The following is a 16,271-nucleotide window of genomic DNA, read 5'->3' on the forward strand; positions in this document are numbered from 1 at the left end:
GACGGCGCCGCCCCAGCCCGCGCCGCGCGGCCGCGCGCGCGGCGCCCCTCGAGTGTGTGGGCCCGCTGCACCTGGCGTACGTACCGCGCACTCACACGAGATACCACAGCTGGGAACACTACAGCTCGCTGCGCCGCCTCGACGGGCCGCACACGGGCCACCCATGCATCCCCGAGGCGGACGCGGACGCGGACGCGGACGAGGACGCAGAGTGCCTCATCCACCGCAGCGTGCCGGGGCACTCGGAGCGCACGGTGCGCCTGCTCCTCCGGCGCCTGGGCGACTGGGAAGCCGTCGTCGAGGAGCTGCTGCGCCGCGACGCGGAGCACGATGCACGTGCATCGTCGGCGTCGTCGTCGCCACGATCGCCGGCGTCCTCCGCGTCGTCCGTGTCTGCGTCGCCCCCACCAGCGACGCGCAGACGGCCCCCGCGACGTACGCGCCAGCACCTGCGCGCGCCCAAGGCCCCGCGCGGCCGCGAGTCAGACTCGCCCCATACCCCCGAGCTCAAGCAGCTGACCATCTAGCGCCGTAGTCCTGCTGACTCAGCATCGACAGACGCCCTGCGCGGCTCGCGCGGCCGGCCGCGCTCCGACCATGCGCGGCGTTGCGGCGCAGCTGGCCGCGCGCCCGGGGCGTGTGCGCCACTTTCGGACGTGGCGCCGCGCGCTGGCCGAGCAGCGCGATGTCGATCGCGAGATGCGCCATGCATGGCAGGCGCCGCCAGCGAGTGCGTGGACGCCGCCCGAGGACGCGCCACAGCGCGTGCGACGCGCCACGCTCGAGCGCCTCTTCCAGGCGTGGGAGGCGCGACCGGGCGCGGCCACGCTGCATGACGAGCTGCCTCCCAGCGAGGACGGCGGCGACGACATGGAGCGACACGAGCTCCCCGTCGATGCGCCGCCCCTAGACCAGCTGCCCATGCCGCCCGACGACTGGATCGACGACGCGGCGAACGAGGCCGAGCGGGGGGGGCCGGAGGAGGCGCTCCCCAGTGATATCGCGGCGCTCTTCCTGGCGGATCCGGACGCAGCTCTCGAGGCCGGCGCCGCGCGCCGCCGGGAAGAGGCGCCCGAGGCGCTGGCCCCCGAGACGCCGGTCGCACCTGCCGCGCCGACGTCGCACACGCCACGCCGTGGCGTGCGCGACCAGTACGACTGGCGCCTCGTCGCCGTGTCGCAGCAGGGCGTCGCCCTCCCGGGCCACACGTACACGCACCTCGTGGGCCCCGCCTGGGACGCGGACCAGTGGGCGTGGGTGCGGCGCAAGCCGCCGCAGTCGCTGCTGCTGCGCGCGGCGCACAGGGCCGCGCGCGCGGTCCACCGTGCGCCGCACGACCCCGGGCACGAGACGAGCGCGATGCGCGCGCTGACCCTGGGCGCGCGGCAGTACCAACAGCACTGGCGGCGCGTCCTGTCGTACGAGCGCGCGCACCATGAAGATGAGCTGCATGAGCAGCGCTCGCGGCCGCTCCATGAGCTCGTGGCGCTGGGGCTCGCGGTGCCTGGCCTCATGGCATTCTGGCAGACGGGCCGCCACTTTGGGCGCCGCGTCGGCGTATTCAAGCTGCCCGGCTCGCGCCGCCTGCCGCGGCACAAGCTCCAGCCCGGCTCGGTCGTGGACCTGTGCCCGGAGGACGCGCCGCCCGACTGGCTCCGGATGGCGCGGCGCAAGGCGTCGGCGGTCGATGCCGCGGCAGAGACGCTCGCGGGCGGCGCGCCGGGCGCGCCTGAGCGCGTGGTGCGTGTGCCGGCCGAGGTCATCGATGTGACGCCCACGCAGGTGCGCGTGCGGTTCAGCGAGGCGTGGGAGCACCTCGACTTGGGCCTCTTTGAGCGCTGGCGGCTGGACCGCGGCGAGAGCAACGTGACGAACGAGCGCACGGAGGCGGCGCTCGATGCCATGCTGTACGAGCCGGACGACGTGGTGCGTGCGGGCACGCCGCAGCGGCGGTACGCGCTCGCCGGCACGACGCTGCGCGACGTGCTGACGGGCCAGGCGTCTGTCACGGGCCCGGGGCTCTTTGCACAGGACCAGCGCATCCACAGCTGGTGCGAGCGGTACGCGCGCGCGCGGCCGGTGCGGGTCGAGGGCGACCCGGAGCTGGGCCTCAACCGGAGCCAGCTGCGCGCCGTCGCGATGATGCTGCGCGAGCGCGTGAGCCTCGTGCAGGGGCCGCCTGGCACCGGGAAGACGCGCACGCTCGTGCAGGCGGTGCGCCTGCTCAAGCAGCACTTCCAGGTGCCGCACCCCGTGCTGCTCGCGGCGCACACGAACGTGGCCGTGGACAATCTGGTCGAGGGCTGCGTGCGCGCGGGCCTCACGGTCGTGCGCGCTGGCTCGTCGACGGCGGCGCGGGCGAGTGTGGCGGACCACACGCTGGACGCGCACCTCGCGCGGCACGCGAGTGCGCCGGCGCTCGCCGAGGCCGAGGCAGCGCTGAAGGAGTCTCAGGCGACGCGCGAGGCGCTGGAAGCGGCGCTGCGGCAGGGCCAGGCGGACAAGGCGATGCAGGAGCGCGCGGTGCGTGTGCGGCGCGCGATCGCGCACCTCACGGCGCGGTGCCACGTCCTGCGGCAGCGCATGTACGCGGATGTGCTGCACCGCGCGGACGTTGTGTGTTCGACGGCGATTGCGGCGGGGTCCGCGCAGCTGAACGCGATCGACTTTCCGCTCGTGTTCCTGGACGAGGGGTCGATGGCCACGGAGCCGATCGCGCTGATCCCGCTGATGAAGGGGTGCGCGCAGCTCGCGCTGGTCGGCGACCACAAGCAGCTGCCGCCCGTGCTCCAGAGCACCGCGGCGCGGCGGGCGGGGCTCTCGACGAGTCTGTTCGAGCGCCTGATCCGCGGCGACACGGTGCCGGGCGCCGCGCATGCGCGGTGCGCGGTGCCCTCGACGATGCTGGACGTGCAGTTCCGCATGCACCCCCTGCTCGCGCGCTTCCCGAACGTGCACTTTTACGACGGCGCGCTGCGCGATGCGCCGTCGACCGAGTCGCTCGGTGCGTACGACAGCGTGTTTGCCGCGTACGACGCGATGGACGAGCCGCTGCCGCTGACGCTGTTGACGCATGCGCCGGTGGCGTCGAGCAGCTCGGCGGTGGGGGCGTGGACGCGGACGAGCGGGGCGTCGCCGTACAACCCGCTGCAGGCGGACCTGTGCCTCGAGCTCGTGTGTGACCTGCTCGAGCGGAATCCGACGCTGCGCGGCGCGGACATTGGGATTGTCACGCCGTACGAGGCCCAGGTGCGGCTCCTGCAGCGCATGCTGGCGGCCGGCGAGTCGCTGGCTACGGGGGGCGACGCGATGGCGTCGACGGTGCCGCAGCTGAGCGAGGATGCGCTAGATACCCTGGCGGCGATGGACGCGCGGCGCGCGAGCGAGCTGAGCGCGATCGAGGTGCACACGGTCGATGGCTTCGAGGGGCGCGAGAAGCCGGTGATGGTCTTTAGCACGGTCAAAGCGAGCGGCGGCTCCGTCGAGGGCACCGCCGCCCTGCACTGGGCGCGCGAGCGGCCGAGCGAGGCGGCGGCCGCGCGGCTCGAGAGCCTGCCGCGCGAGCGCGGGGGCTTCATCGGGTTCCTCGCGGACCGGCGGCGCATGAATGTGGCCCTGACGCGGGCGCAGCGCCAGCTGTTCGTGGTCGGCAACCTCGAGACGCTGCTCTGCGCGCGGCTGGGCGACCATGGCGCGGAGCACATCGAGTGCAGCGACGTGCATGTGGTGCGCAAGTACGCGCGCTGGCTGCTCGCGCACGGGCACGTCGTCGACGTGCAGCAGGTGCGCGACCGGCAACTGGAGGGCTGGCGCCGTAGATGACTATCCACTACTTCTTCTCCTTGTCCGAGAGCTGGGGTTAGGCGGGCACACATACGTGCTCAACGAGCTTCTGCTGCTCCTGCAGCGAGGCACGCACTGCGTAAGCGGGGCATACGTACGCTTCTCGAGCTTCTCCTTCTCGTGCTGGAGGATGTACTGGTCCTCCTGGGCCTTCTCGCGCGTGTGCCAGCCCTTGCTGCTGGCAACGGAGCCGGCGCCGCCCTCGGGGCCAGGGCTGTACATGCGCACAGTCATCGCGCGGGCGGTCGAGCGCAGAGTCGCGGGACGAGTCAGACGAAGAGCCTGCATGGTGGGACAACGGAACGGCGCCACACCGCGAGCGCCGCCGCGCGCGGGCCATGTCACGTGATTCGTGCGCTGGCGCCGGGCGTGCCCGGCCGAGCGGAGCGGTGCGAACGGCGGACGAACGCTCCACGCCCCTTCCATGATGTTTGCTGTGGCTCCACGCGCTCTGCTGTCGGTACGTGGCGCCGCGTCCTTCTGTGCTAACAGGCCAGGCCCGCACCGCGGGTCTCCGCGCCATGTCGACCTCGGCGGTCGCTCGCAAGGGTGCGTTGCCCCACACTGACGCAGACCTTGTCCAGGAGGCCTACCTCCGTGAGCTGAAGGCGTACAAGGCGCCGCCGAAGGACGAAAATGCTCACAAGGGCCAGGTGCGCGAGTTCTCGGCGCCTGCTGCCCCCCGCGCGCCGTCGACGCCGTCGTCGTCCGAGATCTCGTCGGAGCTCGAGGCGTACGCGGCGGCCGAGCCGGATGCGGCGCCCGTGTCGCACGCCGCCGACGAGGCTGCGTCGGAGCAGCAGGACGTGAACGAGTACCTGAAGGAGCTGCAGGCCGACCTTCCCGCCGAGCCGCACCACTAGAGGCTGCCGTAGCGGGACAGGCCCAGTCCCTGGATTGCATGCTATATAGGCAGAAGACTCGATCCCCCGCGCGCGAGGAACGTGCCGGCGTACCGCAGCGTCGTGAGGCCTGCGTGAGATCGCGACACGTACCGCCGGGAAAGTAGTTTGCGAGGTACGTCAGCAGGCAGCCGATCTGCACGGCCGCACACAGCACCGTCGGCAGTCGGCTCTTGGGCCCGAGGGCAAAGTACAGCGTCAGCGCCATGGACGCGAGGTACGCCGCGGAAAACACGCGGCGCTCGGCACTCAGCAGGTGCCTCAGGTGCGCGACCGGGCCCGTGAGCACGGCAAACCTGGCGTTAGCACGTCCACGTACCCGGCCATGAACAGGAGGCTGCCCAGCGTAAAGGCCAGCGCAAACTTGTGCGGGCGCACCAGCAGGATCGGCGGCGACACAAAGAGGAAGGCGAAGAGGAAGCACAGCCCGCTGCCGCCGAGGCACGCGAGAAAGCCCAGGAAGCTGGGTCAGGAGCGCCGACGTACCGTTCCCAGTGGCTGAGGCTCAAGTACGCCTCCTCCTCGTTCGAGCGTGCACCGCTACGCAGCGGCACGTACCCCGACAGCCCACTCCGGAAGTAGGCGAGCAGTCCCGTATCCGCCGCAGCGCCGTCGGCCGGCGCCGCGGCCGGCGCACTCCACGGCCAGGAGGCAGCGGACATGACGGTGGGAGCGATCGGGCTATCGGGCCAGGCCTGCTGTACAACGGCTACGGACTACGCGGCGCCCTCGACCTCGAGCTGTGTGCCGCGGCGCACACTGCCCCAGCCGACGAGGCGCCAGTGCTTGTCGATACGCCGTGAGAGGGCAATTTTTTCGCCGACCTCTGTGCAGGCCGGCGAGGTGAGGAAGATCTTGGCCAGGTCGGCCTTGACGCTCATGACGCGCCCGCCGGTCGAGGTGGAGCCAATGTTGACCATGAGCACCTCGTTCTTCGCGAGCTTCTGCACCTTGGTCTGCTTCTTGTCGTCTGACTTGACACCGAGCAGGCGGCGGAGCAGGAAGTAGTTGATCTCCAGCTCTGTGTAGATGGCCGGCAGCTGGCCGACCTCGCCGAGCACCTGGCCGACGAGGCGGTCTGCCCGGCACAGCGTCGGGTCGATCTTGGTACCGACACCGATCAGACCACCGGGCACGGCGAACTGCAGCTCGTTCTGCTCGGCGAGCAGCGACACGATGCGCGAGTAGATGGGGCGGCAGTGGATCTTGCCCTCCGTGTCCTTCGTGACAATACCAGGGCGCACCTCGATCTCCTGGCCGAGGCGCAGCACGCCCGAGAGAATCGAGCCACCGGCCACGCCGCCCTTGAGCTCGTCAATCTCCGCGCCGGGCTTGTTCACGTCGAACGAGCGGATGACAATCAGGCGCGGCGTCGCGGTAAAGTCGCGCACCGGCACCGGCACGCGCTTCACAATGTACTCGTTCACCGCGTCGATGTTGTACTGCAGCTGCGCAGAGATCGGCACGATCGGCGCGCCATCGGCCACCGTGCCCTTGACGAAGTTCACAATGCTCTGCCAGTGCTCCTCGGCCGCCTGCTCGCGGATCAGGTCGACCTTGTTCTGCAGGATGATGATGTGCTGCAGCTTCATAATCTCGACAGCCGCCAGGTGCTCCGACGTCTGCGGCTGCGGACACGGCTCGTTGCCGGCAATCAGCAGGAGCGCCGCGTCCATGACCGCCGCACCGTTCAGCATGGTCGCCATCAGAATATCGTGGCCAGGGCAGTCGACGAACGAGACGTGGCGCAGCAGCTCCATCTTCGAGCTGCACCCCGGCACCGGGCACGGCGGGTGCTCCTCCTTGCTCGACGGGTAGCTGTGGTAGCACTGCGGACGGGGGCACTTCTCGTTCTGGCACTTGTAGATCTTGGCATTCGCATAGCCAAGCTTGATCGTAATGTTTCGCACCAGCTCATTCTTGAAACGGACCGTCTGCACACCCGAAATCGCCTTCACCACCGTCGACTTGCCGTGCGCTACGTGCCCAATCGTGCCTGCTGTGAGTCTTCCTGGACGCACCAATGTTGATCGTCGCCTGGTTCTTGATCACTTCCGGACTCAGCGGCGTAAGCTTCGTCACATCTGCTGTCAGCAGGCCCGCCACGCACCAATCTGCAGACCGCCGACGCGGTCTGCCAGCTGGTCCACCGCCTCCGTCATGGTCGTACGCCGCGGCCGCCGCGCCGCCGCAGGAAAAAGGCTTTTCGTGTCACGTGATGCTAACGCCACGCCGGCGCTCGCTACGCACGCGCCTCGAGCCGCCCGCGATGCGCGCCGCGACGGCCGCGCGCGGCCTGCGCTCTGCGCTCCCGGCACGCCCGCCGTCAGCGCACGCACTCGCGCCCGCGCCCGCGCCGCCCATGGGCCTCCCGCCCGACCACGTACCGGTCGCATCCCTGAGCATGCGCTCCCTCCTGGACGTCTGTACTCGCTCCGCGCGGGGCGCGCGCACATCGCTGCCGAGTGCCGCAGCCTCACTTGATGACCTGCCGTGCATGGCCGAGCGCGATCGCGCAGCCGTCGAGGCGACGCTACGCGAGCGCGGCGTGCCGGAGGCGCGCTTCGTCCAGTGGTACAACGCCTATACGCGCCCAACGTGGCCTGAATGCGCGGCGCTTCTCGAGCCGCTCCAGCCCGGCGAGCTCCCGCCGTTTGTGCTACAGCGCGCCCTGCACAAAATCGCACACAGCAGCGAGGCGGCCAGCGCCATGCGCCTCGTCGCTCGTCACCTGCCGACGCTCGGCGTCGACGAAGCCCACCGCCTGTGCCTCTTTCTCTGGCACCGCCTCCTGCGCACGCACGAGGCGTGGCCCTCCGCGCGTGCGCTCACGCACCACACGCTCGAGACGGCGCGCCGCTGGCTCGACAAGCGCGAGCCCCAGCCAGGCTATGCACATACGCTCCTCTTCACGGCCTTTACCATTGCGCTGCGGGGCTGCCCTGACGAGCGCGCACGCGCCGCGCTCCTGCGCGTATGGGCCATGGCATGCGAGCGCGCGCCTCGCACACGCGACGAGCTCGTGGCGCACCTCGCACACCGCGTCCACACGCGCCGCGGCGCCGCGTGGCTCAGCGTGCCGATGCTCGAGGACATGCTCGCGCCCCTGCCGCCCGAGGCGCGCCCTGCGCTCCTGCGCGTCGCGGTGCGTACCGCTGCCGCGCAGGGAGACACGGCCCACGCGCGACAGTGGTACGCGGCACTCGATGCCACCGCCGACGAGGCAGCCACGCCGCTGCTTCGCGCCCTCGCGCACTCACCCTCGCACGCCGACGTTCACGAGGCGTGGGCCCTCTTCGACGCACTCGTGCAGGGCACCGATGCGCCGCCAGAGCGTGCGCGCCTCGCTGACTGGATGCTCATGCTGCGCGCAGCGGCCGGCGACGCACGCATCCCCGCCGCACGCGTCGCAGCGCTCCTGGGCCTCCCGGGGCGCGATGGCCGCGCTGTCCCCGGCGAAGGCGCGCCGTGGCGCGTGCCAGACGACATCCACGCGCAGCTCCAGGCCTCGGTCGTCGCGCACACGGCGCTCGTGGATGGGCTGCTTGCGCGCGGCGATCCGGCATATGCGTGGGCCGTGTGGGACGCCATGCTCCAGCGCGGCATGGCGCCGGACGTGTGGGCGCTCACGACGCTGTGCCGCCTGTACTTCCAGGCAGGACACCCTGCGCGTGCGCTCGAGAGCGTCGTGCACTTTTGCCACGGGGGATGGGCGCTGCCGCCGCGCGGCACGGCCGTCCAGCTGCGCGTGCCGACGATCGAGGCGCTCAGAGACGTGCCTCTGACCCAGGCGCCGCCTGAGGCAACGGCGCGGCGTGTGCGTGTGCCGCCCAGCACGTACCTGGCCAACACACTGCTGGCCGGTCTTCTGCGCGCAGGCGCGCACGAGACGGTGCTGCGGGTGTGGGAGGCCCTCGGGCCGACGCTGCATGTGCGCCCGGACGCGGTCTCGCTGCAGGTCATGCTGAGCGCCGCGGCGAGGGCGGCGCGGCCGCGCGCCGACCTGGTGGCGCCGCTGGCCGTGCGCGAGTACGTGCGGCGCACGCTCCTCGCGCAGTACCCCGAGCTGCAGGCGTGCACGAACCCCCTCGAGGCGGCCGGCCGCAGTGTGCGGGGCTGGCTCGTGCGGGGCGAGCTGCGCCTGCGCCGCTGGGAGCAGTGGATCGAGCAGCGCGTCGCAGGCCTACTGCGCGGTGCCGCGGGCCGCGCCGATACGCCGAGCTCGCCGGCGCCGACGGACGCGGCGATGCTGTGCATCGACGCGCAAGGATTCTACCAGTACTGCTGCCTACTCCAGGCCCTACTGGATGCAGGCGCGGATGGCACGGGCATGCCATCGGCGGCGCTCGCTCGCGAGATCGCCGACGAGCTCTTCCTCGTGCCTGCGTGGATGCGCGCCCTCGACCTCGTCCCTACGCGCGCGACGCTGTGCCTCTTGTGTGTGGCGCAGGACGAGCGGCTGCCGCCCGCGGCGGGCGCCGCGCCCCTGCGTGAGTGGCTTGTGGCATGGCTCGGCGAAGAGCACGTGCCGAGCGACGCCGAGGTCGGCGCGTGGTTCCGCGAGCACCGCGGTCTTAGGTAGGCGCAAAGCACAGCGAGGTATCGATGGTGCACAGGCCCGCGAGGCGCGCGGTGGGCGGCAGATGGAGCGGCGTGTCGGACACCTTGGCAAAGTGCGCGGCGCGCGGCTGCATGGCCGTGTCGACCATCGGCGCGTGGGTGTGAGGATCGTACAGGCCCACGGGCGGCTGTGTGGCGCGGCGCGCTCGGCGCTCGGCGGCCCGTGCGGCGCGCTGCCGCGCGGCGAGCACGCCGGGCTCGGTGTCCGCTGCGCGCTCCCAGGGCGGGCGTGTATCGCAAAAGAGATGGTCCTCGTCGTCCGCACGCATCGCACGCGCATGGTCCGGCACCGTGACGCGCTTGGGCGTGCGGGAGAAGGCGACCATCTGCTCGCGCCGCGCCGCGAGGAGCTCCGCGTTCATGCTGCGCACGCTGCGCGCGTACTCGGCCATCCAGTTGTCCTCGGACAGGTCGGCCCGCTGCAGGAGCGCGCGGCGCGGCGCGCTGGCCTCGGCGCGCTCAAACGGCGCGTGGCCCGCGTCGCCGAACGTGGTCACGATCGTCTCGCCCTGCGCATCAACCGTCGTGTATGTCGAGGCGTCGGGGCGCCGGCGCCCCCGCTCGCGGTCGCGGTCGCTCTCGCGGCGGCGCTCGGCGCGCAGGATGTCATCGAGCGAGGGCATGGCGACAGGCGCGCCCTCCTTCTTGCCTTCCGCGCGCGCCTGGGCCTCGTAGTAGTCGTCCGTGACCATGCGGCCGCGCGCAACGACGCGCGCGCCCATCTGCATAAACACGGCGCGCGCAGTGACCATCGTGACGTTGCGCGTGCGCAGCGAGCTGTTCAGGCGGCCGTCTGCCACGAGCGTGTCCTTCTCGTCCTGCGTGAGAAAGACCTTGTAAAAGAGGGGGTTCTTGCGGAAGAAGTACGCCGAGTCGCGGTAGCCGAGCACGCGCGCAATGTCGATAGAGAGCATGTACAGGCGCTCGGGGTCAGAGCGATCCGGCGACGAGAGCGTCGCGACGCGGTAGCTGCGGCCGCCGAGCAGGCGGCCTTGCGCGTCGATCTTCTTTTCGCCTGCATCGTCCGTGCCGAGCACGAGCGAGTCGTCCTCCACGCGGTACTCGTGCCCGTCAATCTCGACGACATCGCCGCCGTCCGCGCCGTCAGCGTCCTCCGACACGTCGTCCCGCGGCGTGGCGTCCCGCGGCGCGCGCGACGTGCGCGCGCGCCGGCGGGGCCGCTCTTCCACATGAAAGGTGTCAGACTCTTCCGAAGACATCTCCGAGGACGACGCCGTGCGCGCGCGGCGCGCGCGGGTCGAGCGCCGCGGACGTGCCATGCTGCGCCGCGGCGGGCGGCCGCGCGAGTCGGACGTGTCCATCACGTGGCCAAGTGGAGCGCCGCCCGCCGCGAGCACCGGACGGCCCGCGACACCGCTGATGGACGCGCCGCGGCGAAGCGGCGACCTGGCAGGGGACGTCGGCACGAGCGCTGGCCGTCGCACAGACGCCGACGCGGTGCCGCGAGGGCCGCCGGCGGCTGGCGACCCGCGCCTCCCGCCGACGCACCCCGTCAACCTGCGCAAGCAGGTGAACCTGACCCTCGACCCGTCGTTCTCGGTCAAGAGCTACATTGGCGCCGCCTCGACGCTGCTGGAGAAGGCGCAGATGGCGGATGCGCAGGGCAACATGGTCTCTGCGTTTGTACACTACCTCACGACGGCCAGCGTCGCCTCGTTCGTGCCGAAGCACCCCGAGTGGGCGTCGGTCAAGCAGCAGCGAGGGCCCACGTTCCTCGCGTACCAGGAGCTGATGAACCGCACGCCGTACATTGTGGAACGCGCGCAGGCCATGGAGCAGGAGCTCAAGGCGCGCGCGGAGCAGGAGATCCAGCAGGCCACCGACCGCCACGAGGAGGCCCGGCGCCGCGAGCCTGAGCGCGCCGAGAGCGCGCCGTCGGAGCCGGCGCCGGCGCCCGCCAAGCCGCCGCGGCCCGCCGGCCCCGTGGTGTCGGTCGAGGACCTGTGGTCGTACATGTACCCTGGCTTTGACAAGACGACCGACGCGGCCGGGAACGAGCTCCTCGTCAAGCGTTCGGGGCTCTCGCTCCTGCTCCTCGACGTGCGGCCGCGCCTTCAGCACGATGCCGGGCACATCCGCGGCGCAGATACAGTCTGTGTCGATCCCGGCCGGCTGCCCGCGCCGCCCGTCACGGCGGCCGAGCTGCAGGCGCTCCTGCCTCCGCCCGAGGCGGCGCTGTGGGCCCGGCGCGCGCAGTACGACGTCCTGGTCCTGTACGACCAGCGCACACGCGCACTGGCGACGCCGGGCAATGCGACGCCGGAGCAGGTGCACCTCGATACCATCCTGCGCGCGCTCGAGGCGGATGGGCTGCACACGCCTGTGCTCCTGCGTGGCGGCTTCGAGTCGTGGGCGCGCCAGGTCGGCGAGGCGGGCGTTGTCGCGACGAGTGGCCCGGCCGGCGAGGAAGCGCTCGCGGCCGTGCGGCACGCGCGCCTCGCTGGGTACAGTCTCCCGGGCCTGCGGCCCGTCGCGTCCGCGCATGTGCCGCCGCGCGTCCCGCCGCGCGCGTACCAGGGCAGCAGCGAGGCGCTGCCGCCCGCGCTCGTGAGCGGGCGGCGCGACTACCCGGCGGTGCCTACGCCGGCCTCTGGGCCGGGACCCACGTCGCTCGCGCCGCCGCCGCCGGCTGTGGCGCCGCGCGTCGTGCCTGATGCGGGCGCGACTGTGTGGCGGGACGCAGCGCCGACCTTTCCGCGTGCGCGCGACATCAAAATTGGGCTTACGGGCCTGAAGAACTTTGGCAACACGTGCTACATGAATGCGACGATCCAGTGCCTGAGCGCGACGGTGCTGCTGTCGCAGTACCTGCTGGACGGCACGTACAAAACGGCGATCAATACCCAGAACCCGCTCGGGACGCGTGGCGCCCTCGCCGATGCGCTGGCGCAGCTGCTGCGCACGATCTGGTCGGAGCAGTACGCGAGTGTGGCGCCGACGGCGTTCCGCGAGGCGATCGGGCGCTTCGCGCCGCTCTTCCAGAGCCACGAGCAGCAGGACAGCCAAGAGTTTCTCACGTTCCTGCTCGATGGGCTGCACGAGGACCTGAACCGCGTGCTACAGCGTCCGCCGGCGCTGGAGCTCGGCGAGACGCAGCAGGCGGAGCTGAACCGCCTGCCGCCGCAGCTCGCGAGCGTCGTCGAGTGGGGTCTGTACCGCCGGCGGAACGACAGCGTGGTCGTCGACGCGTTCCAGGGGCAGCTGCGGAACCAGCTGACGTGCCTCACATGCGGTCACACGTCGACCACGTACAATGCGTTCATGTCGCTCTCGCTGCCGGTGCCGGCGGGGCGCGGCATGTCGCAGGTGGCGCTCAGCCAGTGCCTCGACGCGTTTGTGCGCGAGGAGGTGCTCGAAAAGGGCAACGCATGGCACTGCCCCCAGTGCAAAAAGCCGCGGCGCTCGACGAAGCGACTGAGCCTCGCGCGGCTGCCGCCCGTCCTGCTCGTCCACCTGAAGCGGTTCACGTACCGCGGCCCCGTGTCGAACAAGATCGACACGCGCGTCGTATTCCCTACCGAGTCACTCGACCTCTCGAACTACATGCCGCCGCCGCTGCCGCCCGGCTCGTCCGCGCGGGGTGTGTCGGCGAGCGAGAGCCAGCGCCCGCCGTACCTGTACGACCTGTACGGCGTGACGCACCACTTCGGCACCCTCACGTCCGGCCACTATACCGCATCGGTGCGCACCCAGGGCCTGTGGTACTACTGCGACGACCAGCGCATCACGCCCGGCGACGCACAGATCCACACCGCCTCGCCGTACATGCTCTTCTTCCGGCGCCGCCCCCCATAGCTGACTAAGCTCCTGCCACCATGACGCTCGGGCGCGGGTGGCGCAGCCACCGCCTCGTGCAGGCGGTGCGTGCACGCGTGCACAGGAGCCCGACACTGAGCTTCGGGCTGCCGTTCGTGCTCTCGATCGTGGTGGGGTCCATGCTGCTTGCGCAAGTCACGCAGCAGCGGTACATTGTGCACGACGCCAAGGTGCGTGCCCTGTCCCAGGAGGAGAAGCTCCGGCTGCGCTCGGATCGCAAGCGCCTCGACATTCGCGAAGAGTACTTTGTACGTGGTGCGGCTAACCCAGAAACTCCAGTCGCGCGCGGATGAGCTCGACGACTGGGAGCCCCAGCGCGTCGCGCGCCCCGAGGGCATGCCCGAGTGGGGCGGCGTCCCCGCCGCCGCGCCGGCCGGCCGCGAGGCTGTCGACGCGGACCTGTCGCCGCAGTCGCGCTCGTCGTTCTTTGCGCGCCGCGGCCCGATCGAGGCGGAGGAGCGCGCGCCGGGCGAGCACGACGCGGCCCCTGCGCCGCCCCGGACGAAGCCGGCCGTCGTCCTGGGGCCCGATGGCAAGCCGTGCCGCGCGTGCCAGACGAAGCTGGCGTTCGGCGCCGCCCTGCGCTCTGCGCAGCGGCCCAAGGCCGACGACGCGTGCCCGCCGGACGTGGAAGAGCTCGGCCGCGCCACATGGACGTTCCTGCACTCGGCCGCCGCCTACTACCCTGACGCGCCGTCCGACGAGCAGCGCCGCGCGATGCACGCCATGCTGGACGCCCTGCCGAACGTGTACCCGTGCTCGTCGTGTGCGAGCGAGCTGCGCGTGGCGTACGAGCAGCCCGACAGTAACGCCAGCGCGCGCGCGCGCGCCGTCGCGAGTGGGCCGGCCCTGCGGCAGTGGCTCTGTGAGCTGCACAATGGCGTGAATGCACGTCTACAGAAGCCCCTGTGGGACTGCAGCGACGCGACGCGTCTGCGATACCGGTGGTACGAGCCGCCCGAGGACAAGGAGTGCTAGGTCGCGCCGCCCTCCGCGGCCCAGGGGCCAGGCCCGTCGAGGCCGAGCCAGTCGGCATGCGGTGCCCACGCCAGGGGGCAGCGCGCAGCACTCGCCTCGTCGGCGGCATGCGGCGTGTACGCATCGAGCACGGCCACCCCGTCGGCTGCAGGCCCCGGCGGCACCGGCTCGTGGCCGGGCTCCACGCATGGCACATAGTCGAGGCAGAACAGGGACGGGAGCGGCCATGGCTCGCTCGCGCCGAGCGCCTGGCTCGCAGGCGCGAGATCCAGCGCGCGCTCGGACGCGTAGGCGTCCAGCATAGGGGGCGCGGACGCGAGCCACGAGGCGAAGAGCAGGTCGGCAGGCAGCGGCTCCGCCGGCTGCCACAGGCACGCAGCTTGGGCGTCCCAGCCAAGCGCAGACCACGCGTCAGCGTCCGGCACGCTCGAGCTACTGCAAGGCCAGTCGCCAGGGTCCGGCAGGTCGGTGAGCGGCGTGCTGCTTGCGCCGAACAGCTCGCGCAGCACGAGCGCCTCGTCATCGTCGTGCGCAGGGAGCCATGCCCCGAGAGGGAAGGGCACTCCGTCCATCATGCCGCTACGTAGGGAGGATGCGCCGCGCCACGCCCGCCCCGCCCCGCCGGGGCTGTGGGCTGCATGGGCGCTTGGGCCCGGCCTCAGAAGCCGAGCGACGCGCGCAGCTCCTGCTCCAGCGCCGCCGCTTCCACGGCCTCGGGGGCCGGCATGCTGCGGGCGAGCTTCGAGGCTTTTTCCGCGTCAAAGCCGTCCGCTGCGCCCGGCGCGTCCTGCTGCTCGCTGGCGCAGCGCTCGCATGCGCACGGCCCGAAGCAGTAGTCGCGCCACAGCAGGAGGCGGCGGCGCTCGGCCGGCAGCGACGGGTCCACATAGCTGATCAGCAGCTCCTCGCCCGGCTGGATCGCACGCACGGCGCGCGCCGTGATGCGCGTCGCGGGACGCACGCCGCCGCGCCCGGGCATGTGGCGGATCGATACGTTGGGTGTGCAGTCGTGGTTCAGATGGCTGTGCACGAGGTCTGCGTCAGTAGCGCATTACATACATAGCCCGCCATGGCTCTCCATGTTGATGTTCGCGCGGCCCAGCCAGCTGCGGTAAGTACAGCATACGTACGCCAGGAACGTGTCCCAGGAGAAGAGGCGGTCGAGCGTCGCCGCAGGGTGCGCGTCCGCCGGCACAGGGAACCGGACCGGGCGCGACCGGCGGGGATCGAGCGCGTCGACCAGCAGGGAGTGGGCGCGCTGGAGCGCAGGCATGAAGCCTGCGCGCTCGAGCTCCCAGCCGGGGTTGCGTGCGCGGCGCTCGAGCTCCGATACCGTCGCGAACGAGTCGAGGTGGCGCAGGACCTCGTCGAGCGTCGCAGGGGCGTCCTTCGACGGCAGGCCCTGCACGGTCGCCCCCGTCGTCGGCGACACGGACGGCGGCTTTTGCGCGGCGCCCGTGAGCAGCACACGCGCGAGGCACCGCGCGACCGTGTGCAGCGAGTGCCACTGGTACTGCTCGAGAAATGCAAAGAGGGCCGCGGCCGCGGGCTGCGCGCCGGGGCACAGCAGCGCATGGTGCGAGGCCTGCGCCTTGGCCTGGCACTGGCGGTGGCAGAACGCCGCGTGGCAGCGGGGATGCGCGCACGACACGGACAGCATGCTCCCAGCGGTCGGCAGGAAGCACTGCGTGCAGATCTGCCCGGCCAGCATCTTGCTGACCTCGCTGGGCGGCGGCGCAGCGACGTAGGCGTCTTCCACAAACAGCGTCTGGCCCTCGGCAAACGCGCGCGTGGCAACGAGCCCGCGGCCCTTGACGGCGTCGAGATACACGGCCTCGACGCCGTCCGGCAGCGGCACAGAGTCGTCCAGAGACGACACGGGCACCCACGGCTTGCGTGGGCCGTCGCGCAGGCCGGACGCAATGAGGATCTTCTTGAGCCGCTTCTCGCTCAGTGTCCATCCATGCTCGCTCTGCAGTGTCGTCAGCAGCTTGGCAAGGCCCAGCGGCTCGGGCCGCTCGATCCAGGGCCGCGCAGCCTCAACGACCTGCGCCTCGGTCGGCGCACACGACATGAGGGCAAAAAGCGGCC

At 71.5% G+C, this 16,271-nt stretch overlaps 9 protein-coding genes and 1 pseudogene across 10 annotated transcripts; 5 read left to right on the forward strand and 5 right to left on the reverse strand.

The window, feature by feature from the left end:
• Positions 1-597: 597 nt before the first annotated feature.
• On the forward strand, positions 598-3,822 carry MSY001_1798 (uncharacterized protein; the record flags this gene model as incomplete). The annotated part of the gene is made up of 1 exon (XM_018883618.1): positions 598-3,822. One exon carries the CDS (start codon positions 598-600, stop codon positions 3,820-3,822), a length of 3,225 nt encoding a protein of 1,074 aa, XP_018740360.1.
• Positions 3,823-3,859: 37 nt separating this feature from the next.
• Positions 3,860-4,131, reverse strand: MSY001_1799 (uncharacterized protein; the record flags this gene model as incomplete). Its single annotated transcript, XM_018883619.1, has 2 exons — positions 3,860-3,918; positions 3,942-4,131. The coding sequence occupies 2 exons, from the start codon at positions 4,129-4,131 to the stop codon at positions 3,860-3,862; spliced, it is 249 nt and encodes an 82-aa protein (XP_018740361.1).
• A 233-nt stretch (positions 4,132-4,364) lies between these two features.
• On the forward strand, positions 4,365-4,706 carry MSY001_1800 (uncharacterized protein; the record flags this gene model as incomplete). The annotated part of the gene is made up of 1 exon (XM_018883621.1): positions 4,365-4,706. The coding sequence occupies one exon, from the start codon at positions 4,365-4,367 to the stop codon at positions 4,704-4,706; it is 342 nt and encodes a 113-aa protein (XP_018740362.1).
• Positions 4,707-4,747: 41 nt separating this feature from the next.
• Positions 4,748-4,953, reverse strand: MSY001_1801 (uncharacterized protein; the record flags this gene model as incomplete). The annotated part of the gene is made up of 2 exons (XM_018883622.1): positions 4,748-4,815; positions 4,839-4,953. The coding sequence occupies 2 exons, from the start codon at positions 4,951-4,953 to the stop codon at positions 4,748-4,750; spliced, it is 183 nt and encodes a 60-aa protein (XP_018740363.1).
• A 508-nt stretch (positions 4,954-5,461) lies between these two features.
• Positions 5,462-6,907, reverse strand: MSY001_1802 (uncharacterized protein; the record flags this gene model as incomplete). The annotated part of the gene is made up of 2 exons (XM_018883623.1): positions 5,462-6,756; positions 6,856-6,907. 2 exons carry the CDS (start codon positions 6,905-6,907, stop codon positions 5,462-5,464), a joined length of 1,347 nt encoding a protein of 448 aa, XP_018740364.1.
• A 107-nt stretch (positions 6,908-7,014) lies between these two features.
• On the forward strand, positions 7,015-9,239 carry MSY001_1803 (uncharacterized protein; the record flags this gene model as incomplete). Its single annotated transcript, XM_018883624.1, has 2 exons — positions 7,015-8,996; positions 9,059-9,239. 2 exons carry the CDS (start codon positions 7,015-7,017, stop codon positions 9,237-9,239), a joined length of 2,163 nt encoding a protein of 720 aa, XP_018740365.1.
• Positions 9,240-9,319: 80 nt separating this feature from the next.
• On the reverse strand, positions 9,320-10,645 carry MSY001_1804 (uncharacterized protein; the record flags this gene model as incomplete). Its single annotated transcript, XM_018883625.1, has 1 exon — positions 9,320-10,645. One exon carries the CDS (start codon positions 10,643-10,645, stop codon positions 9,320-9,322), a length of 1,326 nt encoding a protein of 441 aa, XP_018740366.1.
• Positions 10,646-10,745: 100 nt separating this feature from the next.
• On the forward strand, positions 10,746-13,181 carry MSY001_1805 (annotated as a pseudogene). The gene is given in 2 exon segments: positions 10,746-11,830; positions 11,837-13,181. Coding segments are annotated over 2 exon segments (2,430 nt in total).
• Positions 13,182-13,321: 140 nt separating this feature from the next.
• Positions 13,322-14,180, forward strand: MSY001_1806 (uncharacterized protein; the record flags this gene model as incomplete). The annotated part of the gene is made up of 2 exons (XM_018883626.1): positions 13,322-13,450; positions 13,482-14,180. The coding sequence occupies 2 exons, from the start codon at positions 13,322-13,324 to the stop codon at positions 14,178-14,180; spliced, it is 828 nt and encodes a 275-aa protein (XP_018740367.1).
• Positions 14,181-14,838: 658 nt separating this feature from the next.
• Positions 14,839-16,254, reverse strand: MSY001_1807 (uncharacterized protein; the record flags this gene model as incomplete). The annotated part of the gene is made up of 2 exons (XM_018883627.1): positions 14,839-15,202; positions 15,311-16,254. 2 exons carry the CDS (start codon positions 16,252-16,254, stop codon positions 14,839-14,841), a joined length of 1,308 nt encoding a protein of 435 aa, XP_018740368.1.
• Positions 16,255-16,271: the final 17 nt, after the last annotated feature.

The sequence above is a fragment of the Malassezia sympodialis genome, genomic scaffold (genome assembly GCF_000349305.1).
Source record: "Malassezia sympodialis ATCC 42132 genomic scaffold, msy_sf_9, whole genome shotgun sequence".
Taxonomy (NCBI): Eukaryota; Fungi; Basidiomycota; class Malasseziomycetes; order Malasseziales; family Malasseziaceae; genus Malassezia; species Malassezia sympodialis.